The 23561-nt window shown below is 41.6% G+C and overlaps 1 protein-coding gene across 1 annotated transcript in view; it reads right to left on the bottom strand.

The window, feature by feature from the left end:
* The window catches only part of YWHAE (tyrosine 3-monooxygenase/tryptophan 5-monooxygenase activation protein epsilon), a 54137-nt gene that overhangs the window by 9474 nt on the left and 21102 nt on the right, over nt 1–23561 (bottom strand). Inside the window, exon 2 of the mRNA XM_027625705.2 lies at nt 3091–3290. Coding sequence (XP_027481506.1) covers nt 3091–3290 — 200 coding nt within the window. The remainder of the gene's footprint in view (nt 1–3090; nt 3291–23561) is intronic.

Here is a 23561-nt window from a genome sequence, read left to right as displayed (position 1 = left end):
TCCTCTTTGGAAGCTCATCCTCTATGTTCTAATTTCTAAGAATCTGTCATCAGTGGATCTCTAGAGGTCTTTCATCCATATTCATAGCCTATTCCTCTAATTCCTGGTATCACACCAAGGTATTACACCCATGTTCCTTTCAACACAGTTCCTTGATCTCAACTCCATGACCTTTTTTGTCAATATCCCTAACTGTTGCTTTATCCAAGTCTTAAATTCTACTATTTTACTACTTGGCTGTAACTTCACTTTTTACTTCCTTTATTCCTGTTATTCCTACTTAGGGACACATCAAGACACCCAGCCTCTTGAATCTTTTATCTTTCCCCGATTTATCAGTCCCTCTCTTTGCTTCCTTTCCTACTTAGTCCAAATGCCACAATTTAGCACAGACTTCTCTCTCTTCAGCACTTTTAACTTTCTCGTTTCATCATCCTGCTGAGACACCAAACTTTTCTACTGACAATCCATATTCTTGTTCCAACATATTTGAGGTTAATGGACACACTGATATCCTTCGTTGTGACCCCAAGTATGTTAATCACTCAGAACCTTAGTTTTCCCATCTATGAAGTAAAACAATAACCTATTCTTTACAGGATCATTTAAATACCCTACCTTGCACAATTATACGTACTTTATAATAAATATCCCCCCATTCAAAACAGTGTCCAACAGAGGTAGATAATTAATAAATGTAGTTTCTGGGGATGCCTGGGTGGCTCAGTCGGTTAAGCGTTCTGCCTTCAGCTCAGGTCATGATCCCAGGATCCTGGGATTGAGTCCTGTGCATCAGACTCCTAGCCTGGCGGGGACCCTGCTTCTCCCTCTGCCTGCCACTCCCCCTGCTTGTGCTCTCTCTCACACAAATAAATAAAATCCTTTAAAAAGGGGGGGGGTAGTTTGTTTTCCTTCTTCCTACCGATTTCATTCCCCGGGCTACTTCGGGAGTCTTCCTGTAAATGTCCCTCGCTGTATTCTAAATGTGTATATATGTGCCTCTTTCACCAGGATCAGTTTCTGCAGTAGTCCTATTGACATTCTGGGCCAGATAACTCTTTGTTGTGTGGTGCTGTCCTAGATATACAGCAAGCAGCATCCCTGTCTCTACCCACTGGATGCCAGTAGCACCCTCCAAGTTGTGACAGCCAAGAATGTCTTCAAAGATTGCCAAATGTTCTCTGAAGAGCAAAATCACCTCTGGCTGAAAACCACTGACCACATCAATGGCTACTGTACGGTAAGAAAAATTACATATATTTATACATATATTTATATAAACAAATACAGTATCTGAAACAATAACTTCATGAAATGTCCAATGCCCTCTAGCATTTTCTATTCTATTAAAAAGAACAGTGCAAGACTGATGAATCACAGATCTGTACCTCTGAAACAAATAATACAATATATGTTTAAAAAAAAAAAAGAAGAAGATAGCAGGAGGGGAAGAATGAAGGGGGGAAATCGGAGGGGGAGACAAACCATGAGAGATGATGGACTCTGAAAAACAAACTGAAGGTTCTAGAGGGGAGGGGGGTGGGATGATGGGTTAGCCTGGTGATGAGTATTAAAGAGGGCACGTTCTGCATGGAGCACTGGGTGTTATACACAAACTACGAATCATGGAACACTACATCAAAAACGAAATGATGTAATGTATGGTGATTAACAATAAAAAATTAAAAACGACTAGACTGAGCCTCCATAAGGATAGTAACGTTATTTGTCTCATCTTCACACCCACAGCACCTAGCAAATTGTGTGGGTTTTTTTTTTTTTTTTTTTTTTTGGTAAAGATTGTATTTACTTATTTGACAGAGAGAGACACAACCAGAGAGAGAACACAAGCAGGGGGAGTGGGAGAGGGAGAAGCAGGCTTCCCGCTGAGCAGGGAACCCGACGTGGGGCTCGATCCCAGGACCCTGGGATCATGACCCAAGCCGAAGGCAGATGCCTAACGACTGAGCCAACCAGGCCGCCCCTGTGTGGTTCTTAAGAGGTACAAAAACACTTGCTAAATTCTCCTGAATGGTAATTTCAAGTCACTCAATGAAGCATTGTGCAGCTAACTACAACAAAAATAAAGATTAAATTATTTCTCTACTTGTGTGGTGTTCAAAACTGAAAGCCCTCTGTAGCTTCTAGAGAAAAATTCTTCATCTCTTTCCTGAAATATTGTATAGACTATATTCCCTAATCCAGGTAAGTAAAAAATGCAAATCCATTAAAATATAAATGTTATTACACATGTATACAACACATGCGTACTAGGCTGTGATCTAAAATGTCCAAAACCTGGGACGCCTGGGTGGCTCAGCCGTTAAGCGTCTGCCTTCGGCTCAGGTCATGATCCCAGGGTCCTGGGATCGAGCCCCACATCAGGCTCCCTGCTCAGCAGGAAGCCTGCTTCTCCCTCTCCCACTCCCCCTGCTTGTGTTCTCTCTCTTGCTGTCTCTCTCTGCCAAATAAAAAATCTTTTAAAAAATTAAAAAATAAAAATAAAATATAAATGTCCAAAACCGGGGCACCTAGGTAGCTCAGTCAGTTAAGCACCTGCCTTCGGCTCGGGTCATGATCCCAGGATCCTGGGATGGAGCCCCATGTCAGGCTCCCTGCTCAGTGGTGAGCCTGCTTCTCCCTTCCTCTTTGCCCCTCCCCCCCTCGTGCGCTCTCGCTTTCAAATCAATCAATCAATCTTAAAAAAGATGTCCAAAACCTGGGGCACCTGGCTGGCTTAGCCAGAAAGAGCATGCGACTCCCGATCATGGGGTCATGAGTTCAAGCCCCACACTGGGTATAGAGATTAAATTAATAAAACTTTAAAATAAAATATCCAAGGGCGCCTGGGTGGCTCAGTTGGTTAAGCGACTGCCTTCGGCTCAGGTCATGATCCTGGAGTCCCGGGATCGAGTCCCGCATCGGGCTCCCTGCTCAGCAGGAAGTCTGCTTCTCCCTCTGACCCAACCCCCTCTCATGCTCTCTCTTTCTCTCAAATAAATAAATCTTTAAATAAATTAATTAAATATCCAAAACCAGATGCCAAGAAGGCATCTTTCTTTAAAGATGTCTAGGATATGATAATCTCACCATTTGCCGATATTCCCGAATCATTTTTAGTTTGTCTTCTCCTCCCTTGTTTTCTTCTTTCTGTTCAATGCTGCTGATTATTCTCCAGGAAGCTCTTCTGGCTCCAATCACATTTTTATATGCAACAGATAGGAGGTTTCTTTCTTCAACTGTCAACTCCACATCCATCCCTGCTACTTTCTTCATTGATTCCACCATTTCTGTAAGGGAAAAGTAAAATCAGACCTTATGAAGTAAGTTTTGTTATACAATATTCCTTCACAATAGGTCTTTTTTTCTGTCAAGCTAGTATAAAAAGGCAAGAATTTTAACAAAAATACAATCATCGAAACTAGTAGGGGTACCTAGGTGACTCGGTTGGGCATCTGCCTTTGGCTCGGGTCATTATCCTGGGATCCTGGGACAGAGCCCCTCACTGGGTCTCTCCTCTCTCTCCCTGCCCCTTCTCTCAAACAAGTAAATGAATTTTTTAAATTTTAAAAAATTGAGTAAAAAAACTAAAAACATGTAAAAGAAAGTAAACTAAAAGCCTAGAACAAGAGAATCTGTAATAAAAGACGTATAGAATCAAAACTTCATATAATTCAAAACTAATTCACAGCATGGTTTGGAAGGATCTCATTAAATAAGGGAACTGGAGGGGGCACCTGGGTGGCTCAGATGGTTGAGCGTCTGGCCTGGGATCGAGCCCCACGTCTGACTCCTGGCTCAGTGGAGAGCCTGCTTCTCCCTCTGCCTCTCCCCCTGCTTGTGCTCTCTCTCTCTCTCTTTGTATCTCTGTGTCTCCAATGAACAAATAAAAAATCTTTAAAAGGGGCACCCGGGTGGCTAAGTGTCTGCTTTCGTCTCAGGTCATGATCCCAGAGTCCTGGGATCGAGCCCCACATCGGGCTCCCTGCTCAGCGGGAAACCTACTTCTCCCTCTCCCACTCCCCCTGCTTGTGTTCCCTCTCTCTTGCTGTGTCTCTCTGTCAAATAAATAAAATCTTAAAAAAATAAAATCTTTAGAAAATAAAAAGGGAACTAGGGAGACACCTGCCCATTTCCTAGTACAAATAACTGAGCTGGCAGTTTAGACAAAAATTAAAAAGTTATAGGCTCTAGGGGCGCCAGGGGTGGCGCAGTTGAGTGTCCGACTCTTGGTTTCCGTTCAGGTTGTGATCTCAGGGTGGAAGGACCAAGCCCTGCGCTCAGCAGGGAGTCTGCTTGTTTCTCTTTCCCTCTCCTTCTGCCCCTCACCCCGCCCCACCACTCTCTAATAAATCTTAAAAAAAAAGTTATAGGCTCTAAAATACATTTTCTTACAAATAAATGATTTCTCAAGTAAATACAAATAAACTGTATTTCAAAGTCATGGGAGGAAAGAACATTCATATAGCAAACATAACATTTGAGCACCTGGTTAATCACAAACACAAACCAAACTTAACTTTGGATGTTTCCATCCTTCCTCCTTTAGAAGGACACTGTCCACCTCATATGAATTCAATTAACTAGCAAAACTTCTAATGGTTCCTATTTGTTACCACTAGGTGGCGACCAAAGAAAGGGGCCCAGATAAATCTTAGGAGATCCCCAAGTAAAGGAAAAAATAGGTAACACAATGCAAATGAGGAGGCCCCTGGGTGGCTCAGTTAGTTAAGCATCTGACATCTCAGCTCAGGTCTTGATTTCAGGGCCATGAGTTCAAGCCCCACACTGGGTAAGGAGCCTACTTAAAACAAGGGGCACCTGGGTGACTCAGTTAAGCATATGACTTGATTTCAGCTCAGGTCCTGATCTCAGGGTTGTGAGATTGAGGCCTCTCCCTCTGCCCCTTCCCACTGCATGCATGCTCTCTCTCTACTCTAATAAATAAATAAATCTTTAAAAAAATAAAACAATGCATATGAATGCAGAGAAAGAACCAAAAACAGCTCAATGAACACTAACCTAATAAATATATTAATGAAAACTATGCCTTTAGAAAAGACTAAATGCCATATTACCACATGCATAGCTCTCCAACTTTACTGATTCAGAATCTTTGGTCCTAAGACCCAAGAATCTGCATCTTAACAAGCACCCTTAGCTTAAATTAACACTGAACATAAGGAATACCTTAAGGTATGATGCAGATGGTGACTTTATGAAACACTGCTTAATAGCTAAATTACGTGTAATCCCAGGGAAATATGTTTAAAAACATTATCCTTTCAGGAATATCAGGAAATTAATAGAAACATTAAAATGGTAAGGTCTTTGGAAAAGTTTGGTAGTTCTTATACAGTTAGAACACCTTAAGACTCAGCAATTACACTACTAGGTATTACCCAAGAGAAATGAAAACATATCTTCACAAAGACTTTTTACACAAATGTTCATTCACAGCAACTTTATTCAAAATAGCTAAGATGAAAACAACCCCAAAGTCCATGTATACAATGGAATACTATTCAAGAACAAAAAATAATCAATGGATACGAGTAACAACATGGATGTACAAAATCATGCTAATTGAAAAAAGATCAACAAAAACTGTCTCACTTTAAGTTCTAGAAAATGCAAAACTATAAAGATAGCAAATAAAGTGGTTAACAAAGTATGGGATGAAGTGAGGAGAGCCTGTGTGTAAAGGAAATTTGGGGAGTAACAGAGTTATTCTACTGTGGTGGTTATACAACTGAATATATTTATCAAAACACTGAACTGTACAGCTTAATCCGTGAGTAACAGAGGCGAGCAGAGGGGGGAGACCCACCAAGCTAGTCACAGTCAGAAATCCAAGTATACCTTTTGACTCCCCAAAAACCTTACTAATAGTCTACTGTTGACGAGAAGCCTTGCAGATAATTAACACATATTTTTGTATATTATATGTATTATATACTGTATTCTACAATAAAGCAAACTAGAGGAAAGAAGATGTTATAAAGAAAATTGTAAAACATGTTCACAGTACTGTATTCACTGGAAAAAAAAATCCAAAAAATCCACCATGTAAGTGGACTGACACAGTTCAAACCCACGTTGTTAAAATCTTGTCAACTGCACATGTAAAAGAGATCTATTTTATCGTATCCAAATACTTTAATAAGGCAGATTTTTAAAATGTAATTCTGGAACATTAAAAAAAATATTAGGGGGCACCTGGGTGGCTCAATCATTAAGCATTTGCCTTCGGCTCAGGTCATGATCCCAGGGTCCTGGGATTGAGCCCCGCATCAGGCTCCCTGCTCAGCAGGAGGCCTGCTTCTCCCTCTCCCACTCCCCCCGTTTGTGTTCCCTCTCTTGCTGTCCGTCAAATAAATAAAATCTCTAAAAAAAAAAAAAAAGTATTAGGAAGTACAGTACTAAGACCATTAATTCATTTGTGGAAGCCTGGCATTCATTTGAAACATCTTTTTTAAATTATAGTCATGAAGGGGCGCCTCGGTGGCTCAGTTGGCTAAGCGACTGCCTTCAGCTCAGGTCATGGTCCTGGGGTCCTGGGATCGAGCCCCACATCGGGCTCCTTGCTCAGTGGGGAGCCTGCTTCTCCCTCTCCCTTTGCCTCTGCCTGCTATTCCACCTGCTTGTGCTCTCTGTCAAATAAAATCTTTAAAAAAAAGAAATTATAGTCATGGGAAAAAAAGTAAATTCAGGGGCAGTGGAGTCAGAGGGTAATTTCAAGCTCACTTGCATACTAGTTGTTTTGTTTTTTCCAAAAACAAATTAAACATGCCTCAGAAGTGAACCAGTAATTTGCTTTTCTAAATTGGCCCCAACAAAGCCATTTAAAAAGTAACCAGCTACACAAAAAAGACCATTAATCCTTTTAAACTGTAGGACTCTGCAACATGATATATGGAAAAACTATACACAAATATCTAATACCACACCAAAAATTTAACAATATGTCTCTGGGTACTATTCCAAAATAATAATTTACATTTCCGGGGCGCCTGGGTGGCTCAGTCGTTAAGCGTCTGCCTTCGGCTCAGGTCATGATCCCAGGGTCCTGGGATCGAGCCCCGCATCGGGCTCCCTGCTCTGCGGGAAGCCTGCTTCTCCCTCTCCCACTCCCCCTGCTTGTGTTCCCTCTCTCACTGTGTCTCTCACTGTAGGATAAATAAAATCTTTAAAAAAAATTAAAAAAAAATAATTTACATTTCCTTCACTTTTCTATGCTTTAAAATTTTCTGGGCGCCTGGGTGGCTCAGTTGGTTAAGCGACTGCCTTCGGCTCAGGTCATGATCCTGGAGTCCTGGGATCGAGTCCCATGTCGGGCTCCCTGCTCAGCGGGGAGTCTGCTTCCCTCTCGTGTTCTCTCTCATTCTCTCAAATAAATAAATAAAATCTTTAAAAAAATAAAAATAAAATAAAAATTTTCAACATTTTTTAAAGAGGTTTATTTATTTGGTAGACAGAGCTAGCACAATAGGGGGAGCGGCAGGCAGAGGGAGAGGAAGAAGCAGGCTTCCCGCAAAGCAGGGAGCCTGATGCAGGGCTTGATCCCAGAACCCTGGGATCATGACCTAAGCCGAAGGCAGACACTTAATGACTGAGCCACCCAGGCACCCCAAAATTTCTCAACATTTCAACAGTATTTTTACAGTAAGGGGGGAAGAAAGGGGAAAAATACATTTAAAGCACTCAATGATATTCTATCCCAGATTCAATTAAATATAGCATTCTCTTCATTTAGAAAGCCAAAAACGAGGCAAGACAAGACTATGGTACAACTAGAGAAGCAGCAGTTGTCCAGTTTTAGTAACAGCTTTACTGATCTATCATTCACATATACAATTCACCCATTTTAAAATGTACAATTTAGTGGCAGTATATTCACAAAGCTGTACAACCATTACCACAACCAATGTTAGAATATTTTCATCACTTGAAGAAACGCTCCATACCCATTAGCAGTCACTCCTTACCTACCCACAACTCCCTCAACCCTAGTAATCACCTACTTTAATCTCTATGGATTTACCATTCTGGACATTCCATATAAACGGAACCATATACAGGAATACCTTGTTTTTATTATGCTTCACAGAATTTTTTTTTTTTTTACAAACTGAACGTTTGTGGCAACCTTGTGTGAAGGAATCTATCGGTATCTGATTTCCAAAAGCATTTGTTCATGTTTCTGTGTCACAATTCAGTAATTCTCTCAATATTTCAAACTTTTGCAATATTGTATTTATTATGGTGATCTGTGTGACCAGTTATCTCTGATGTTACTATTCTAATTGTTTTGGGGCACCACAAACCACACCCATAAGATGGCAAACTTAATCAATAAATGTGTTCTGACAGTTCCACTGACCTGCCTGCCATTCAGTGCCATGTCACGTATCCCCACCCTCCACCATCTCTCCCCCTCTCCCCTCAGGCCTCCCTATTCTCTGAGACACTACAATACTGAAATTAGGTCAATTAATAACCCTAAAATGGCCCCTAAGTCAAGTGAAAGGAAGAGTCACACATCTCTCACTATATATCAAAAGCTACCAATGATTAAGCTTAGTAAGGAAGGCATGCTGAAAGCTGAGACAAGCCAAAAGCTAGGCCTCTTACACCAAACAATCCTCCAAGTTGTGAATACAAAGCAAAAGTTCTTGAAGGAAATGAAAAGTGCTTTACCAGTTAACATAGAAGCAAAACAGCCCTATCACTGATAGGGAGGAAGTTTTAGTGGTCTAGATAGAAGATCACACAAGCCACAACATTCCCTTAAGCCAAACCTAATCCAGAGCAAGGCCCCAACTTTCTTCTATTTTATGAAGGTTGAGAGAGGTGAGGAAGCTGCAGAAGAAAAGTTGCAGGACAGCAGAGGTTGGTTTGGTTCACGAGGTTTAAGGTAAGAAGTCATCTCCATAACAAAGTCAAGCATGTAGAAGCTACAGCAAGTTATTCAAAAGATCTAGCTAACATCATTAACGAAGGTGGTTACACTAAACAAAAGATTCTCAGTGTAGAGGAAACAGCCTTATCTAAGACTTTCACAGCCAAAGAGAAGTCAAAGCCTGGCTTCACAATTTCAAAGGACAGGCTGACTCTCGTTAGATAGGAGCTAATGCAGCTGGTGAATTTAAGTTGAAGCCAGTGCTCACTGACCATTCTGTAAATCCTAGGCCCTTAAGAATTATGCTAAATCCAGGGTGCCTGGGTGGCTCAGTTGGTTGGGCGACTGCCTTCAGCTCAGGTCATGATCCTGGAGTACCAGGAACGAGTCTCACGTCGGGCTCCCTGATCAGCAGGGAGTCTGCTTCTCCCTCTGACCCTACCTCCTCTTGGGCTCTCTCTTTCAAATAAATAAATACTCAAAAAAAAAAAATTATGCTAAATCCAGTTGGCTGGCTGGCTCAGTTTGTAAAGTATGCAACTCTTGATCTCAGGGTTGTGAGTTCAAGGCCCACAATGGATGTAGAGATTACTTAAAATTACAATCTTAAGAGGCACCTGGGTGGCTCAGTCGCTGGGCATCTGCCTTCGGCTCAGGTCATGGCCCCAGGGTCCTGGGATCAAGCCCTACCATCGGGCTCCCTGCTCCGCGGGAAGCCTGCTTCTACCTCTCCCACTCCCCTTGCTTGTGGTCCCTCTCTCACTGTGGCTGTCAAAAAGAAATCTTAAAAAAAAAAAAATTAGGGCGCCTGGGTGGCTCAGTTGGTTGAGCGACTGCCTTCGGCTCAGGTCATGATCCTGTCCCGGGATCGAGTCCCGCATCAGGCTCCCTGCTCGGCAGGGAGTGCTGCTTCTCCCTCTGACCCTCCCCCCTCTCATGTGCTCTCTCTCTCTCATTCTTTCTCTCAAATAAATAAATAAAATCTTTAAAAAAAAAAAAAAATTAAAAACAAGAAAAAAGAAGTAGGCTAAATCTACTCTGCCTGTGCTGTTTAAGGAAACAAAGCCTGGATGACAGCACATCTGTTTACAACATGGTTTACTGAGTATTTTTTAAGATTTATTTATTGGGGGGGAGAAGCGGAGGGAGAGAGGGAATCCCAAGCAGACTCCCTACCAAGTGGGGAGCCCAACATGGGGCTCAATCCGGTAACTGTGAGATCATGACTGGAGACGAAACCGAGAGTCAGTCGGCTTAAACGACTAAGCCACCCAGGCACCCTGGTTTACTGAGTTTTTTAAGCCCAGTGTTGAGACATACTGCTCAGAAAAAGATTCCTTTCAAAATGTAACTGCTCAATGACAATGCACATGGTCATCCAAGAGCTCTGATGGAGCTGGACAAGATTAATGTTTTCACATGCCTGCTAACACAACATCCATTCTGCATCCCAAAGATCAAGGAGTAATTTCAACTTTAAATATTATTTAAGAAATACATTTGAGGGGTGCCTGGCTGGCTCAGTCAGTAGAGCATGCAACTCTTGATCTTGGGGTCATGAGTTCAAGCCCCTCCCTGCCTTAGAGCTTACTAAGGGAAGGAGGGAGGGGAGGAAAGAATTTCGAAAAGCTACAGCTGCTGTAGTCATTCCTCTGATGGATCCAGGTAAAATAAACTGAAAAGCTTCTGGAAAGGAATCATCATTCTTGATGCCGTTAAGAACATTCATGACTGATGGGAGGAGGTCAATATATTAGCCTTAACAGGAGTTTGGATGAAGTTGATTCCAATCCTCATGGCTGACTTTGAGGGGGTTCTAGACTTCAGTGGAGGAAGTTAACTTCAAATGTGGTAGAAATAGCAAAAGAACTATAATTAGAAGTGGACCTAACCTGGGGCACCTGACTGGCTCAATCAGTACAGCATGAGGCTCTTGATCTCGGGTCATGAGTTTGAGACCCATGTGGGGTGTAGACATTACATAAATAAACTTTTAATAAGTGGACCTAATCAAAACCAAAATGAGATATATCACCTGTCAGAATGGCTAGTATCAAAAAGCCAAGAAATAGGGCGCCTGGGTGGCTCAGTCATTGAGTGTCTGCCTTCGGCTCAGGTCATGATCCCAGAGTACTTGGATCGAGCCCCGCATCGGGCTCCCTGCTCCGCGGGAAGCCTGCGTCTCTCTCTCTCCCACTCCCCCTGCTTGTGTTCCCTCTCTTGCTGTGTCGCTCTCTATCAAATAAATAAAATCTTTAAAAAAAAAAAAGAAAAGAAAAGAAAAAAATAAGTGTTGGTAAGCATGTGGAGAAAAAGGAAACTTAATGCACCTTTGGTGGGAAGGTAAACTGGTGTAGCCACTGTGGAAAAACAGCATGGAGATTCCTCAAAAAATTAAAAACAAAAATACCATATGATCCAATAATTCCACTACTATTTACTCAAAGAAAATGAAAACACTAAATTGAAAAGATATATGCACCTCTGTTTATCACAGTATTATTTACAACAGCCAAGACAGAGAAGCAACTTAAGTGTCCATCGGTAGATGGATAAAGAAGATACATGTGTACAGACACGCACACACACACACATCTCCCTATAATGGAATATTACTCAGCCATAAAAAAGAATGAGATCTTGTCATTTGCAACAACATGAATGGACATAGTATTGTGCTAAGTGAAATAACACAGAGAAAGACAACCATATGGTTTCACCTATATATTAAATCTAAAAAAATAAATGAGCGAATAAACAAAAAAGCAGAAACAGACCCATAAATATAGAGAACAAGCTGGTGGTTGTCAGGGGAAAGGGAGGTAGAGGGATGGAAAAATGGTGAAGGGGAATGAGAGGTATGGGCTTCCAGTTACGGAATGAATAAGTCACAGGGGTGAAAGGTACGACATAGGGAATATAGTCAGTGGTGCTCTAATAGTGTGTGGTGGGGCACATGGGTGGCTCAGCTGGTTAAGCGTCTGCCTTCAGCTCAGGTCGTGATCCCAGGGTCCTAGGATCAAGCCCTGCATCAGGCTCCCTGCTCAGCTGGGAGTCTGCTTCTCCTGCTGCCCCCCCCCCAACTGAGCAAGCACTCTTGAGCTCGTGCGCTCTCTCTCAAATAAATAAAATCTTTTTTTTTTTTAAGGATTTCTTTTATTTATGTATCAGAGACAGAGAGAGAGAGAGCACAAGCAGGGGTAGTGGCAGGCAGAGGGAGAAGCAGGCTCTCTTCAGAGGAAGGAGCCCGATGCAGGACTCAACCCCTGATATCATGACCTGAGCCGAAGGCATATGCCCAACCAACTGAGACACCCAGGCATCCCAATAAATATCTTAAAAAATAAAAAAAAGTGTTGTATGGTGACAGATGGTAGCTATACTTGTGAGCACAGCATAATGCATAGATAGAGTCGTGTTGTAAACCTGAAACTAAGTTAACATTGTAAGCTGTACCTCAATAAAAAAAATAACAAAATAAAATAAAGTGGACCTGAAGGTTGACTCAATTGCTTCTCTCTCATGATAAAACTAACAAATAAGAAGTTAGGTTGCTTCTTATGAATGGAACTAAGAAAATGGTTTCTTGAGATGAATTTACTTAGACTTAGTTAATAAAGCAGTGGCAGGGTTTAAGAAGCTCGACTCCCAATTTTGAAAGAAATTCTACCATGTGTAAAATGCCATCAAACAGCATCCCATACTATTGAGAAACTGCTCCTGAAAAGAAGTCAATAGATGCAGAAAAACTTCATTGTTGGCACACCTGCCCTTACCTTCAGCAACCACCACCCTGATCAGTCAGCAGCCATCAACAGAGAGGCAAGACCTTCCACCAGCAAAAAGATGACTCAATGAAAACTCAGATACAGTTAGCATTTTTTAGCAATAAAGTATTTTTAATTAAGGTGTATAATTTTTTTTAGACATGACATGCATACTCAACAGACTACAGTACATTGTAAAGGTAACTTTTACAGGCACTGGCAAACCAAAAAATTCATCTGACTCGCTTTATTGCAATGTTCACTTTATTCCGGAAGTCCAGAACCAAACCCTCAATATCACCAAGTATGCCTGTAACATGTTGTCTTTTCTAACTGGCTTCTTTCCCTTAGCATTTCTCTAGGTTCACCCAGAGTGCAGCACCTAACCATATACTTCATATACTACATGGATATACCACATTTTATTTATACATTTATCACTTAATGGACATTTGAGTTGAATTTTCACTTTTTGGCTATTATGAATAATGCTGCTATGAACATAAATTTATGCCAAGTATTTTTTCAGGTCTCTTGCATATATACCTAGGAGTGAAACTGCAGGCATAGTAACTTTTTATTATGTTGTGTTAATCACCATACATTACATCCTTAGTTTCTGATGTAGTGTTCCATGATTCACTGTTTGCTTTTAACACCCAGTGCTCCAGGCAGAATGTGCCCTCTTTAATACCCATCACCAGGCTAACCCATCCCCCCAAACCCCTCCCCTGGCATAGTAACTTTTTGAAGAAGGAACTGCCAAACTCTTTTTCTCGAGGCATGCACTATTTTTACATTCCTACCAACAATATAGGAAGATTCTAATTTCTCCATACTCTCACCAATATTTGCTAGTTTCTTTAAAAAGGGGGGGGGCACGCCTGGGTGGCTCAGTGGGTTAAGTGTTGGCCTTGGGCTCAGGTCATGACCTCAGGGTCCTGGGATCAAGCCCCACATTGGGTCCCTGCTCAGCAGGGAGCCTGCTTTTCCCTCTCCCGGCTCCCCCTACTTGTGCTCTCTCATGCTCTCTCAAATAAATAAATAAAACCTTATTTTTTTTTTAAAGATTTTATTTTTTTGACAGAGAGAGACACAGCGAGAGAGGGAACACAGCAGGAGGAGTGGGAGAGGGAGAACAGGCTTCCCGCAAGTAAAAGACTCATGACCCTAAGATCATGACCTGAGTCGACATCAAAAGTGTCTGATGCTTAACCAACTGAGCCATCCAGGCACTCCAGGAGCTTTTTACTTTAACTTTTAAAAGGCTTTTAAACTTTTAAACTAACTTTTAAAACCCTAACTACTCCTCTTAGCCCCTCATCTTCAGGAATTTCTCCATTCCTGAGGGTAGTAGATTAAGGGATAGTAGCATGAGTCAGAAAAGGAAAGCACTTCCTACTAGCCCCTAGGAGTTCTATACCAATGCTTTGTACCAATTTGCACAAATTATGTCCATAATGACGCTCTCATGAGAACCCTGGTGTCATCCTTACCCTTTTAACATCAGCAACAGAAACATGATCCTAACTATAATGTATCCCAAAACTTTATGAGAAAGCTCAGATTTACCCAAAACTGGGCATACCCTCAAAACTGCCATCAGCAGAGAATTAACACAATTATATTCACATAAAATTCTCAACATAACTAGTATTTCATAAAATCTTTTCTTAAAGATTTTATTTGACAGAGAGCAAGCGCGCACACAAGCAGGGGACTCAGCAGGCAGAGGGGGAAGCAGGCTCCCTGCTGAATAAGGAGCCCAATGCGGGGCTCGATCCCAGGACCCTGGGATCATGACCCTCAGAGGTCATGAGGTCTGCCAAAGGCAGACGCTTAACTGACTGAACCATCCAGTCACCCCTCATAAAATCTTCTTTGCAAAAACTATTTTATCAATGTGATCTAAGCATTTCTGGGATGGAGGATGGCTGTCAAATCTGTCTGCAACAGGTATGATCGTAACTAATGAACTAGAGAATGGAGAGTCAATGACTACAACATGTGGATGCACAAGCAGTTTGGTACATAATGTCTGGGTAATAAAATTTTGGGGACTTACAATTAGTTTGGGGACAATGGGTACCTGAATGAAAATCACCAGTTACAAAAACTCTGCAATTTGTAAAATCCACAACTGAAAAGGCATCTTAATCAAACATACTAATAAAAGTCTGTTTGGTTCCAGGTCATTTCCCCTTTACTGTTTAACAGCCTAGTTAGACATCCATTACATTAAACCAGCTTGCCTCTATTCATTACTGGACCATCCTGCCAGAAGGAGAGTCCCATTATTTTTCATCCTGACCTTAATTTAGCTTTGATTCTTGGTTTTGCTCTTTGAAGGATTTGTGTAAATATATTCATTCAATAAACTCATTCACAAATAAAACACATCATGCCAGGCACTGTTCCAAATACTTTGCATGAATTAATGCATTTAATCTTCTCAATAAACCTTTGAAGTAGGTAGCAGTATTATCCCCATTTTATGAGGAAACTGAAGAATATGGAGGTTAAACTTGTTCAAAATCACAAATTCAGTAGATTACAAACCCAGACAATCTGACTCCAGAGCTGTACTGTGATTTAATCACATTACATCAAATTTGAATATTTATTTGAATTCATCTGAATGGGGATCTTGCTTTTTTTTTTTCATTAAAAGTATGACTGACAGGATCCTTTGCTTTTATTTAAGATTTATTTTTTAGAGAGAGGGAGCACACATGCAAGCAGAGGGAGGGGGCAGAGGAAGAGCATCTCAAGCAGACTCCTCACCGAGCGAGGTGCCCGCCATGGGGCTCCATCTCAGGACCCTGAGATCTGACCTGAGCCAAAACCAAGAGTCAGGACGCTCAGCCAACTGAGCCACCCATTCAGGCGCCCCAGGATCCTCTGATTTTCTAAGAACAGATGCAATAAATGCTTGCAATGACAAGAGACACAAGCGTAATACATTAAAACGTGGTCTGTTCCCATTTAAAACACAACTTTTCCCACCAAGTTAACCCTCCAGAATAATTATCTCCAAAAAGCTTAATGCCAATGCCTAGTAGGACAGATACTCCCATGCCAATAGTATTTCTACATCAACATCCCAGTAAACATCATTCTCCCAAGACTTTCCCTGATAGCTGGTAAAGCAAGTTTCTGCTGAGATTCAAGAGACTTAGAATCTAAGTACAAATCCTCAAGGGGGTGTGTTCCACCTAGTAGACTACAAGTTACCACAAAGCCTAATTCTACAGTTCCTAATGAGACCCAGGGTCAGGATGGAAGCAAACTGTTGAGAATCAGTCATGGGAAAACGAGCAGGCACTGTACTAGCTGACAAAATTAATGTACTTTGTACTCAAGAAGCATCCAGGGCCGTGACCATAATCACTCCCAACATAGATAAAATATTGCCAGCTGTTACAAAACATAATCCTGACTTCAAAGACAAAAAAAATTTAAAGCTGAATAACTTGCCTCAAGCCACATAGCTAGCAAGTGGTAAAACCAGAATTCGGGCGCCTGGGTGGCTCAGTCGTTAAGCGTCTGCCTTCGGCTCGGGTCATGGTCCCGGGGTCCTGGGATCGAGCCCCACATCGGGCTCCCTGCTCAGTGGGAAGCCTGCTTCTCCCTCTCCCACTCCCCCTGCTTGTGTTCCTGCTCTCACTGTCTCTCTCTGTCAAATAAATAAATAAAATCTTTAAAAAAAAAAAAAAAAAACCAGAATTCGAACCCAGACAATCTAACTTAAATGCCTGAACTCTTAACCACTACATTCAACTAACTTTCCAAGTGCTCAAAGAAACAAATTCTTAAGTCCTAGAACACTGAAAGTAATCACCCCAAAAGAAGAAAAGGGCCACAGCATCAGGCACTGCCTTAAAAAGGTTCTGTCACTCAAAGTTCTGGAGAGATCTTTGGTTTGCTTTATGTAAAGGTCGATCAGTTGGCCAATGACCCTTCCTCTGCCTGGGAAACTATTCATCCCTCTAAATCAAATTCAAACATCTTTTCTGTAAAGCCTTCCTGTACTTTTCAATCCATGTTCACATTTCCCTGTATTGAGGATCGGTATTTTTCTCTCCATCAAATATTACCTTCCTAAAAAAAATTAATTACCTTCTTAAAAGGGCATATACTGTGTTTTCATCTGTATATTCCCAGAAGAGCACCGTATCTAATGCCACAAAAAGCACACATTTGATGAAAGAATAAAAATGGTAAGACAAAGTATGTTAAATAAAAAGAATGACAAATATATTCTGGTGGGCGTGAATAGGTCAGAGGTAAATGAATCTTAAGGATTCCCTCTCTATATAGGACCAGAGAGTCTGAAGTCCTTTCTCAGCAGTTTCAATAGACTTTTTTCCCACACCTAGTATTATTTAGCGGAAAATTTAGTTATGGGGCGCCTGGGTGGCTCAGTCGTTAAGCATCTGCCTTCAGCTCAGGTCATGATCCCAGGGTCCTTGGATCGAGCCCCACATCAGGCTCCCTGCTCGGCGGGAAGCCCACTTCTCCCTCTCCCACTCCCCCTGCTTGTGTTCCCTCTCTTGCTGTGTCTCTGTCAAATAAATAAAAAAATCTTAAAAAAAAAAAAAAAAGAAAATTTAGTTTTATTTGTCCCCGAGGAAGTCCTCTGAGACCCGAAGTATCATCCTGAAGGTCTGAGGTCTGTTCTTTAAATACATAAAGGGGAATTTAACATAGTGTCCTACATTAGCACACTTTGGTCAAGTGCCTATACATTCAAATAATATTCCCAATTAACAGGGTGCCTGGGTGGCTCAGTTAGCCGTCTGACTTGATTTTGGATCAGGTCATGGTCTCAGCATTGTGGGATGGAGCCCTGGGCATTGAGGCTGAGATTCTCTTTCTCCTCCCTCTCCGCCCCCCAACTCTGTAAAAACAACAATAATTAACAAGACTTAAGTGTCTACAGGGATCTGACCTTGAATCCTACCTATACACCAAATGACTAAAGGTTTTACCACCATTTTATAATTTACAAGACTCAAAGCATTTGGGGATATTCTGAGAACCTGGTCTAGAAGCCTTACCAATTCCTCTGCTATAGATTATCAAGAAAAGGCAGGCAGAAGTAGGGCTGCACTTTGTCTTTTATACAGAAAAGTGACTGGTTGGTGTAAAAAAGGGAGGTGGGTGGGAAATAAGCCCATCAAAGCAATCTATAGCAGAGGATTAAAAAAATGTCACTTTTCCCAATCACGAACCCCTAGGGTTAGACCAAAAGAATGAAGGAAAAATCCTAGCTCTTTCCTTTATCTATTTAAAAGACTAAGAATGCAAACTGGTGCGGCCACTTGGAAAACAGTATGGAGGTTCCTCAAAAAGAGTTAAAAATAGGGGTGCCTGGGTGTCTCAAGTCGGTTAAGCAGCTACCTTCAGCTCAGGTCATGATCTCAGGGTCCTGAGATAGAGCCCCACTTGGGCTCCCTGCTCGGTGGGTAGTCTGCTTCTCCCTCTCCCTCTGCTGTTCCCCCTGCTTGTACTCTCACTCATGATCTCTCTCTCTCAAATTAAAAAAAAAAAAGTTCTAAAAATAGTTTTAAAAAAGAACTATCCTGCAATCCAGCAATCACACTACTAGGTATTTAACCAAAGAACACAAAAATAGCAATTCAAAGGGATACCTGCACCCTGAGGTTTATAGCAGCATTATTTACAACAGCCAAATCATGGAAACAGCCCGTGTCCATCAACTAATGAATAATAAGATGTGGTATATATACACAATGTTACTCAGCCATAAAAAAGAATGAAATCTTGCTATTTCCAACATAGATGGAGCTAGAGAATTTTATGCCAAGCAAAATAAATCAGAGATAGACAAACACTGTATGATTTCACCTATATGTGGAATTTAAGAAACAAAACAAGTGGGGCGCCTGGGTGGCTCAGTTGGTTAAGCGTCTGCCTTCGGCTCAGGTCATGATCCCAGGGTCCTGGGATCGAGCCCCGCAGGGAGCCTGCTTCTCCCTCTCCCACTCCCCCTGCCTGTGTTCCTGCTCTCGCTATTTCTCTGTCAAATAAATAAATAAATAAAATCTTTAAAAAAAAAAAAAAAAAGAAAAAAGAAACAAAACAAGTGTGTAAAGGGAAAAAAAGAGGCAGCCAAACCAAAAAACAGACATTTTTTTCCTGTAGAAAACTGATGGTTATCCGAAGGGAGGTGGGTGGGGGATGGGTGAAATAGGTGATGGGGATTAAAGAGTGCACTTGTGGTGAGCACCAGCTGATGTGCACGGAATTATTCAATCACTATTTTGTACACCTGAAACTAGTATTACACTGTCTTAACTAACTAGAATTTAAATAAAAACTTAAAAAAAAAATAAAAGACTAAGGATGGCTACCACCCAAACAAACAGAATACAAGCACTGGTGGGGAAGTGGAGAAATTAGACCCTATGCTGTTGGTGGGCATGTAAAATGGTACAGTTGCTGTGTAAAAGAGTATGGTCTTTCCTCAAAAACTTTGTAATATGCAATTACCATTTGACCCAACAATTCCAATTCTCAGAATATAATGAAAAAAACTGAAGCAGGGTCATGAAAACTATTTGTACACCCATGTTCACAGCGGCATTATTCACAATAGCTAAAACATGGAAACAATCCAAGTGTCTATCACTGGATAAATGGATAATCAAAATGTAATAAATGCATAAATTATTATTCAGCCTTAAAAAAAGAAAATTCTGCAAAATGCTACAACATGGATGAACCCTGACATTGTGCCAGGTGAAAGAAGCCAACAGCAAAAAGACAAATAGTGTATGACTCCACTTACATGCAGTACTTAGTCAAAATCATAAAGACAGATATTGTGACAGAGGCTGGGGGGAGGGATAATGGAGAGTTATTATTTAATGGGTATACAGTTTCGGTTTGACAAGATGAAAAGGGATATGAGGATGGATGGTGGTAATGACTGCACAGAAATGTGATATAATGACTGCACAGAAATGTACATCACATACCACTGAACTGTACATTTAAAATGGTTTAGATAGGGGAATCTGGGTGGCTCAGGTCATGATCCCAGGGTCCTGGGATCGAGCCCCACCATCGGGCTCCCTGCTCTGCGGGAAGCCTGCTTCTCCCTCCCCCACTCCCCCTGCTTGTGTTCCCCCTCTCTCTGTCTGTCAAATAAATAAAATCTTTTAGGGGCGCCTGGGTGGCTCAGTTGTTAAGTGTCTGCCTTCAGCTCAGGTCATAATCCCGGGGTCCTGGGATCGAGCCCCGCATCGGGCTCCCTGCTCCGCGGGAAGCCTCCTTCTCCCTCTCCCACTCCCCCTGCTTGTGTTCCCTCTCTCTGTGTCTCTCTCTGTCAAATAAATAAAATCTTTAAATAAATAAAATCTTAAAAAAAAAATGGTTAAGACAGAGATGCCTGAAGTCTGTTTGGGATTCTCTCTCTCCCTCTCCATCTGGCCCTCCTCCCCCAGCAAATGCGTGTTCACTTTCTCTCAAATAAATAAAATCTTAGAGGGGCTTTGTTGCTCAGTCGGTTAAGCCAACTGACTCCTAGTTTCAGCTCAGGGCATTATTTTGGGGTCCTGGGATTGAGGCCCTCATGAGGCTATACACTCTGTGGGGAGTCTGCTTGGGATTCTCTCTCTCCCTCTGCCCTTCTCCCCTGCTCGCTCACTCTCTAAAATATCTTAAAGGCAAATAAATAAGGCCTTTAAAAGAAGTAAAAATGGTTAAATTTTGTTGTGTATTTTAACACAATTAAAAAATAAACTAAGATGAATTAACTAAGTAACTATGTTCCAAACTCTAGTCCCCTTCTCAGTGAAACGTAACTTGGATGACAACATGATGACAGTGAAATCTTCAGTTGACTGGAGACTGTTGAAAAGAAACTCCTCCAAAGACTGTTTTGCATGAAGGCAAGTTTCCCAAATCACTATGTCAAATGGAAAGAATGCAAAGCAATCTTAGGGATGACGCACAACTATCATGGAGGGAGGGGGTCAAGAAAAAGCAAGACACCTCTGTAAATTGTAAAACTGTACAATTCACCTTGGTATAATTATAAAAATCATCTGAATAAAAATCTCTCTAGACCAATTATTAGTTCTCAGGCCTGGCTGTTTGAAATTATTTGAGATCTACCAGAATATATTTTATATGCATATATCAATAAAGAAGTCTTTACCCCCTGAGATAAAATTTCTATGAAGAATACTTCTACCAAAAAAAGGAGAATCTACTTTACAATCATAAGTGGCAGTCTAAGACCTATAAATCCCAATAAAATGCCACCATCTTGAGTTTTCCTTTATCACATGAGGACTATTAATTACCACACAGATACTTCACAAATAACTAAAAATCTAAAAACAAGGACAAATACAATAGAGACTTACCATCACAGAAAGCCATTTGCACTAGAACAGAACAGCAAGAAGGAAGAGAAAAAACATCTTCCAGCATTTTCCCAGCTGCTGCAAAAAGGTATTTTATCCTTTGATGACAAAAAAGAGGTGAACTTAGAAGGAGTGTCAATAGCTTAAATTTAGCAATGTTCCCATCTTATGATTATCAGAGATACTGTTAACAATGAGAGCAGAGATCCCTGCATTAAGATGAATGTCTCTTGGGGGGGGGCACCTGGGTGGCTCAGTTGTTAAGCGTCTGCCTTCGGCTCAGGTCATGATCCCAGGGTCCTGGGATCGAGCCCCGCGTCGGGCTCCCTGCTCAGCAGGAAGCCTGCTTCTCCCTCTCTCCCTCCCCGCTTGTGTTCCCTCTCTCGCTGTGTCTGTCAAATAAATAAATAAAATCTTAAAAAAAAAAAAAGATGTCTCTTGCACCATATGCAGAAAATATATTCGTGTCTTCTGGGCTAAAAAGGGAGTAAGTACAGCAGCAAAGGAAAACCTGATGTCTGCATGGGGGGTGGAGGGGTGGGGGAGTCCCAAATGAATAAAAAACAAAACCAGACCTGTGCCAGCAAATAAACTGGGAGAAGTGCTAGATTAAGGGCCAAATGGAGAACAAAAAGACCTAAGATAAAAGAGCTCTGGCTGGCCAGAGAACTTTAATGTGATGAATGTCTCCTTTTAAATCTCAGTACAGGGTGCCTGGGTGGCTCAGTTGGTTGGGCGACTGCCTTCAGCTCAGGTCATGATCCCGGAGTCCTGGGATCAAGTCCCACATTGGGCTCCCTGCTCGGCAGGGAGTCTGCTTCTCCCTCTCACCCTACCCCCTCTTGTGCTCTCTCTGTTTCAAATAAAATAAAATCTTTAAAAAATAAAATAAAAAAATAAATAAATCTCAGTACGTAGTTCTAAGAGATGCAGTTTAGAAATTAAGGAATAAAAAGAAGGAACTCCACCAGAGAATTAGTCTACACAGAGAGGTTAAGTGTCATGCCCCTTTACGATTCATTCATGTTCTGAAGTAGCCATGGAAGTGTCCTTCATATAGCACGCACATATTCAACCTAACAGTCAAAGGACAATTTTCATCTTCAGAGAAGCTAGCACATTAATTTTATTTTTTTAAAAGGACGCATACATCTTTTCCTTTTTAAGATTTTATTTATTTGACAGAGAGAGACAGCGAGAGAGGGAACACAAGTAGGGGGAGTGAGAGAGGGAGAAGTAGGCTTCCCACTGAGCAGGGAGCCCAATGCGGGGCTCGATCCCAGGACCCTGGGATCATGACCTGAGCCAAAGGCACATGCTTAAGGACTGAGACACCCAGGCGGCCCAAAGCTAGCACATAATTTTAAACAATCCCCTAAGATTCTGGAAAGCAAAGTAGCCTGGATATAATCTACTAAGCATCTCAAAGTTGAAAACACAAAACAGGCTGCAAACATGTTTTAAATCTTTTCTAAAGAACTGATAAACCCCAGGGGGAGGGGGAGGATATAACCCTATATTGTGACTGATAATTCTTTATTCTGAAAGGATAGGATAGGAATGCCTGGGAATCAAATTACTCCCCAAATTTCAGAGACTTCACACAACAAAGGTTTCTTACATGAGGACCTATCCCTTTTGGTAGTTGAGAATTCCTGGTCAAAGCAGAAGAGGGAAAAGCAAAATAATCAGGAAAGGGGTTTTCACTTCCTCTACAATTACGTAAGTTCTGCTCAAGTTTCACTAATGAGAACAGCTCACATGGCCCTTCCACCTAAGTACAGAAGTTGGGAAAAGAGAGGAGGAAGCACTACAGTGTGTCAAAAGAAGAAAAGCCAATGAAACCACACTAAAATAAAAAAAGCCGTAAAAAAAAAAAAAAAAAAAAAAAGGCCGTCAAGTCAGGGCACCTGGGCGGCACAGCCGGTTGAGCAGCAGACTCTTGGTTTCAGCTCAGGGTTGTGAGATCGAGCCCTAAGTTGGGGGCTCTGTGCTCAGCGTGTAGTCCACTTGAGATTCTCTCTCCCTCTCCCTCTGCCCCTCCCACTCATGCTCATTTGCACTCTCTCAAATAAAGAAATCTTAAAAAAAAAAAAAAGGGTGCCTGGGTGGCTCAGTTGGTTAAGCAACTGCCTTCAGCTCAGGTTATGATCCTGGAGTCCCTGGATGGAGTCCCGCATCGGGCTCCCTGCGTCTGCTTTGCCCTCTGACCCTCCCCCCTCTCATGTGCCCTCTCTCTCAAATAAAATCTTAAAAAAAAAAAGGCTGTCAAGTCAGACACTGTTTAAGAGAGATACACATAAAAATTATGAACAATTAATTAATAAGACCACAACTTTTGTCTATGCTTAACAGCAATTAAAGCAACAACTTAAAATGTCCAAAGTTATGGGGTGGCTGGGTAGCTTAGTCAATTAAGTATCTGATTTTGGTTCAGGTCATGATCTCAGGGTTCTGAGTTCGAGCCCATATCCTGCTCTCTGCTCAGTGGGA

The sequence above is a fragment of the Zalophus californianus genome, chromosome 16 (assembly GCF_009762305.2).
Source record: "Zalophus californianus isolate mZalCal1 chromosome 16, mZalCal1.pri.v2, whole genome shotgun sequence".
Classification (NCBI taxonomy): Eukaryota; Metazoa; Chordata; class Mammalia; order Carnivora; family Otariidae; genus Zalophus; species Zalophus californianus.
The sequence above is the reverse complement of the archived record's forward strand: the minus strand, read 5'-3'. Positions and strand labels throughout refer to the sequence as shown.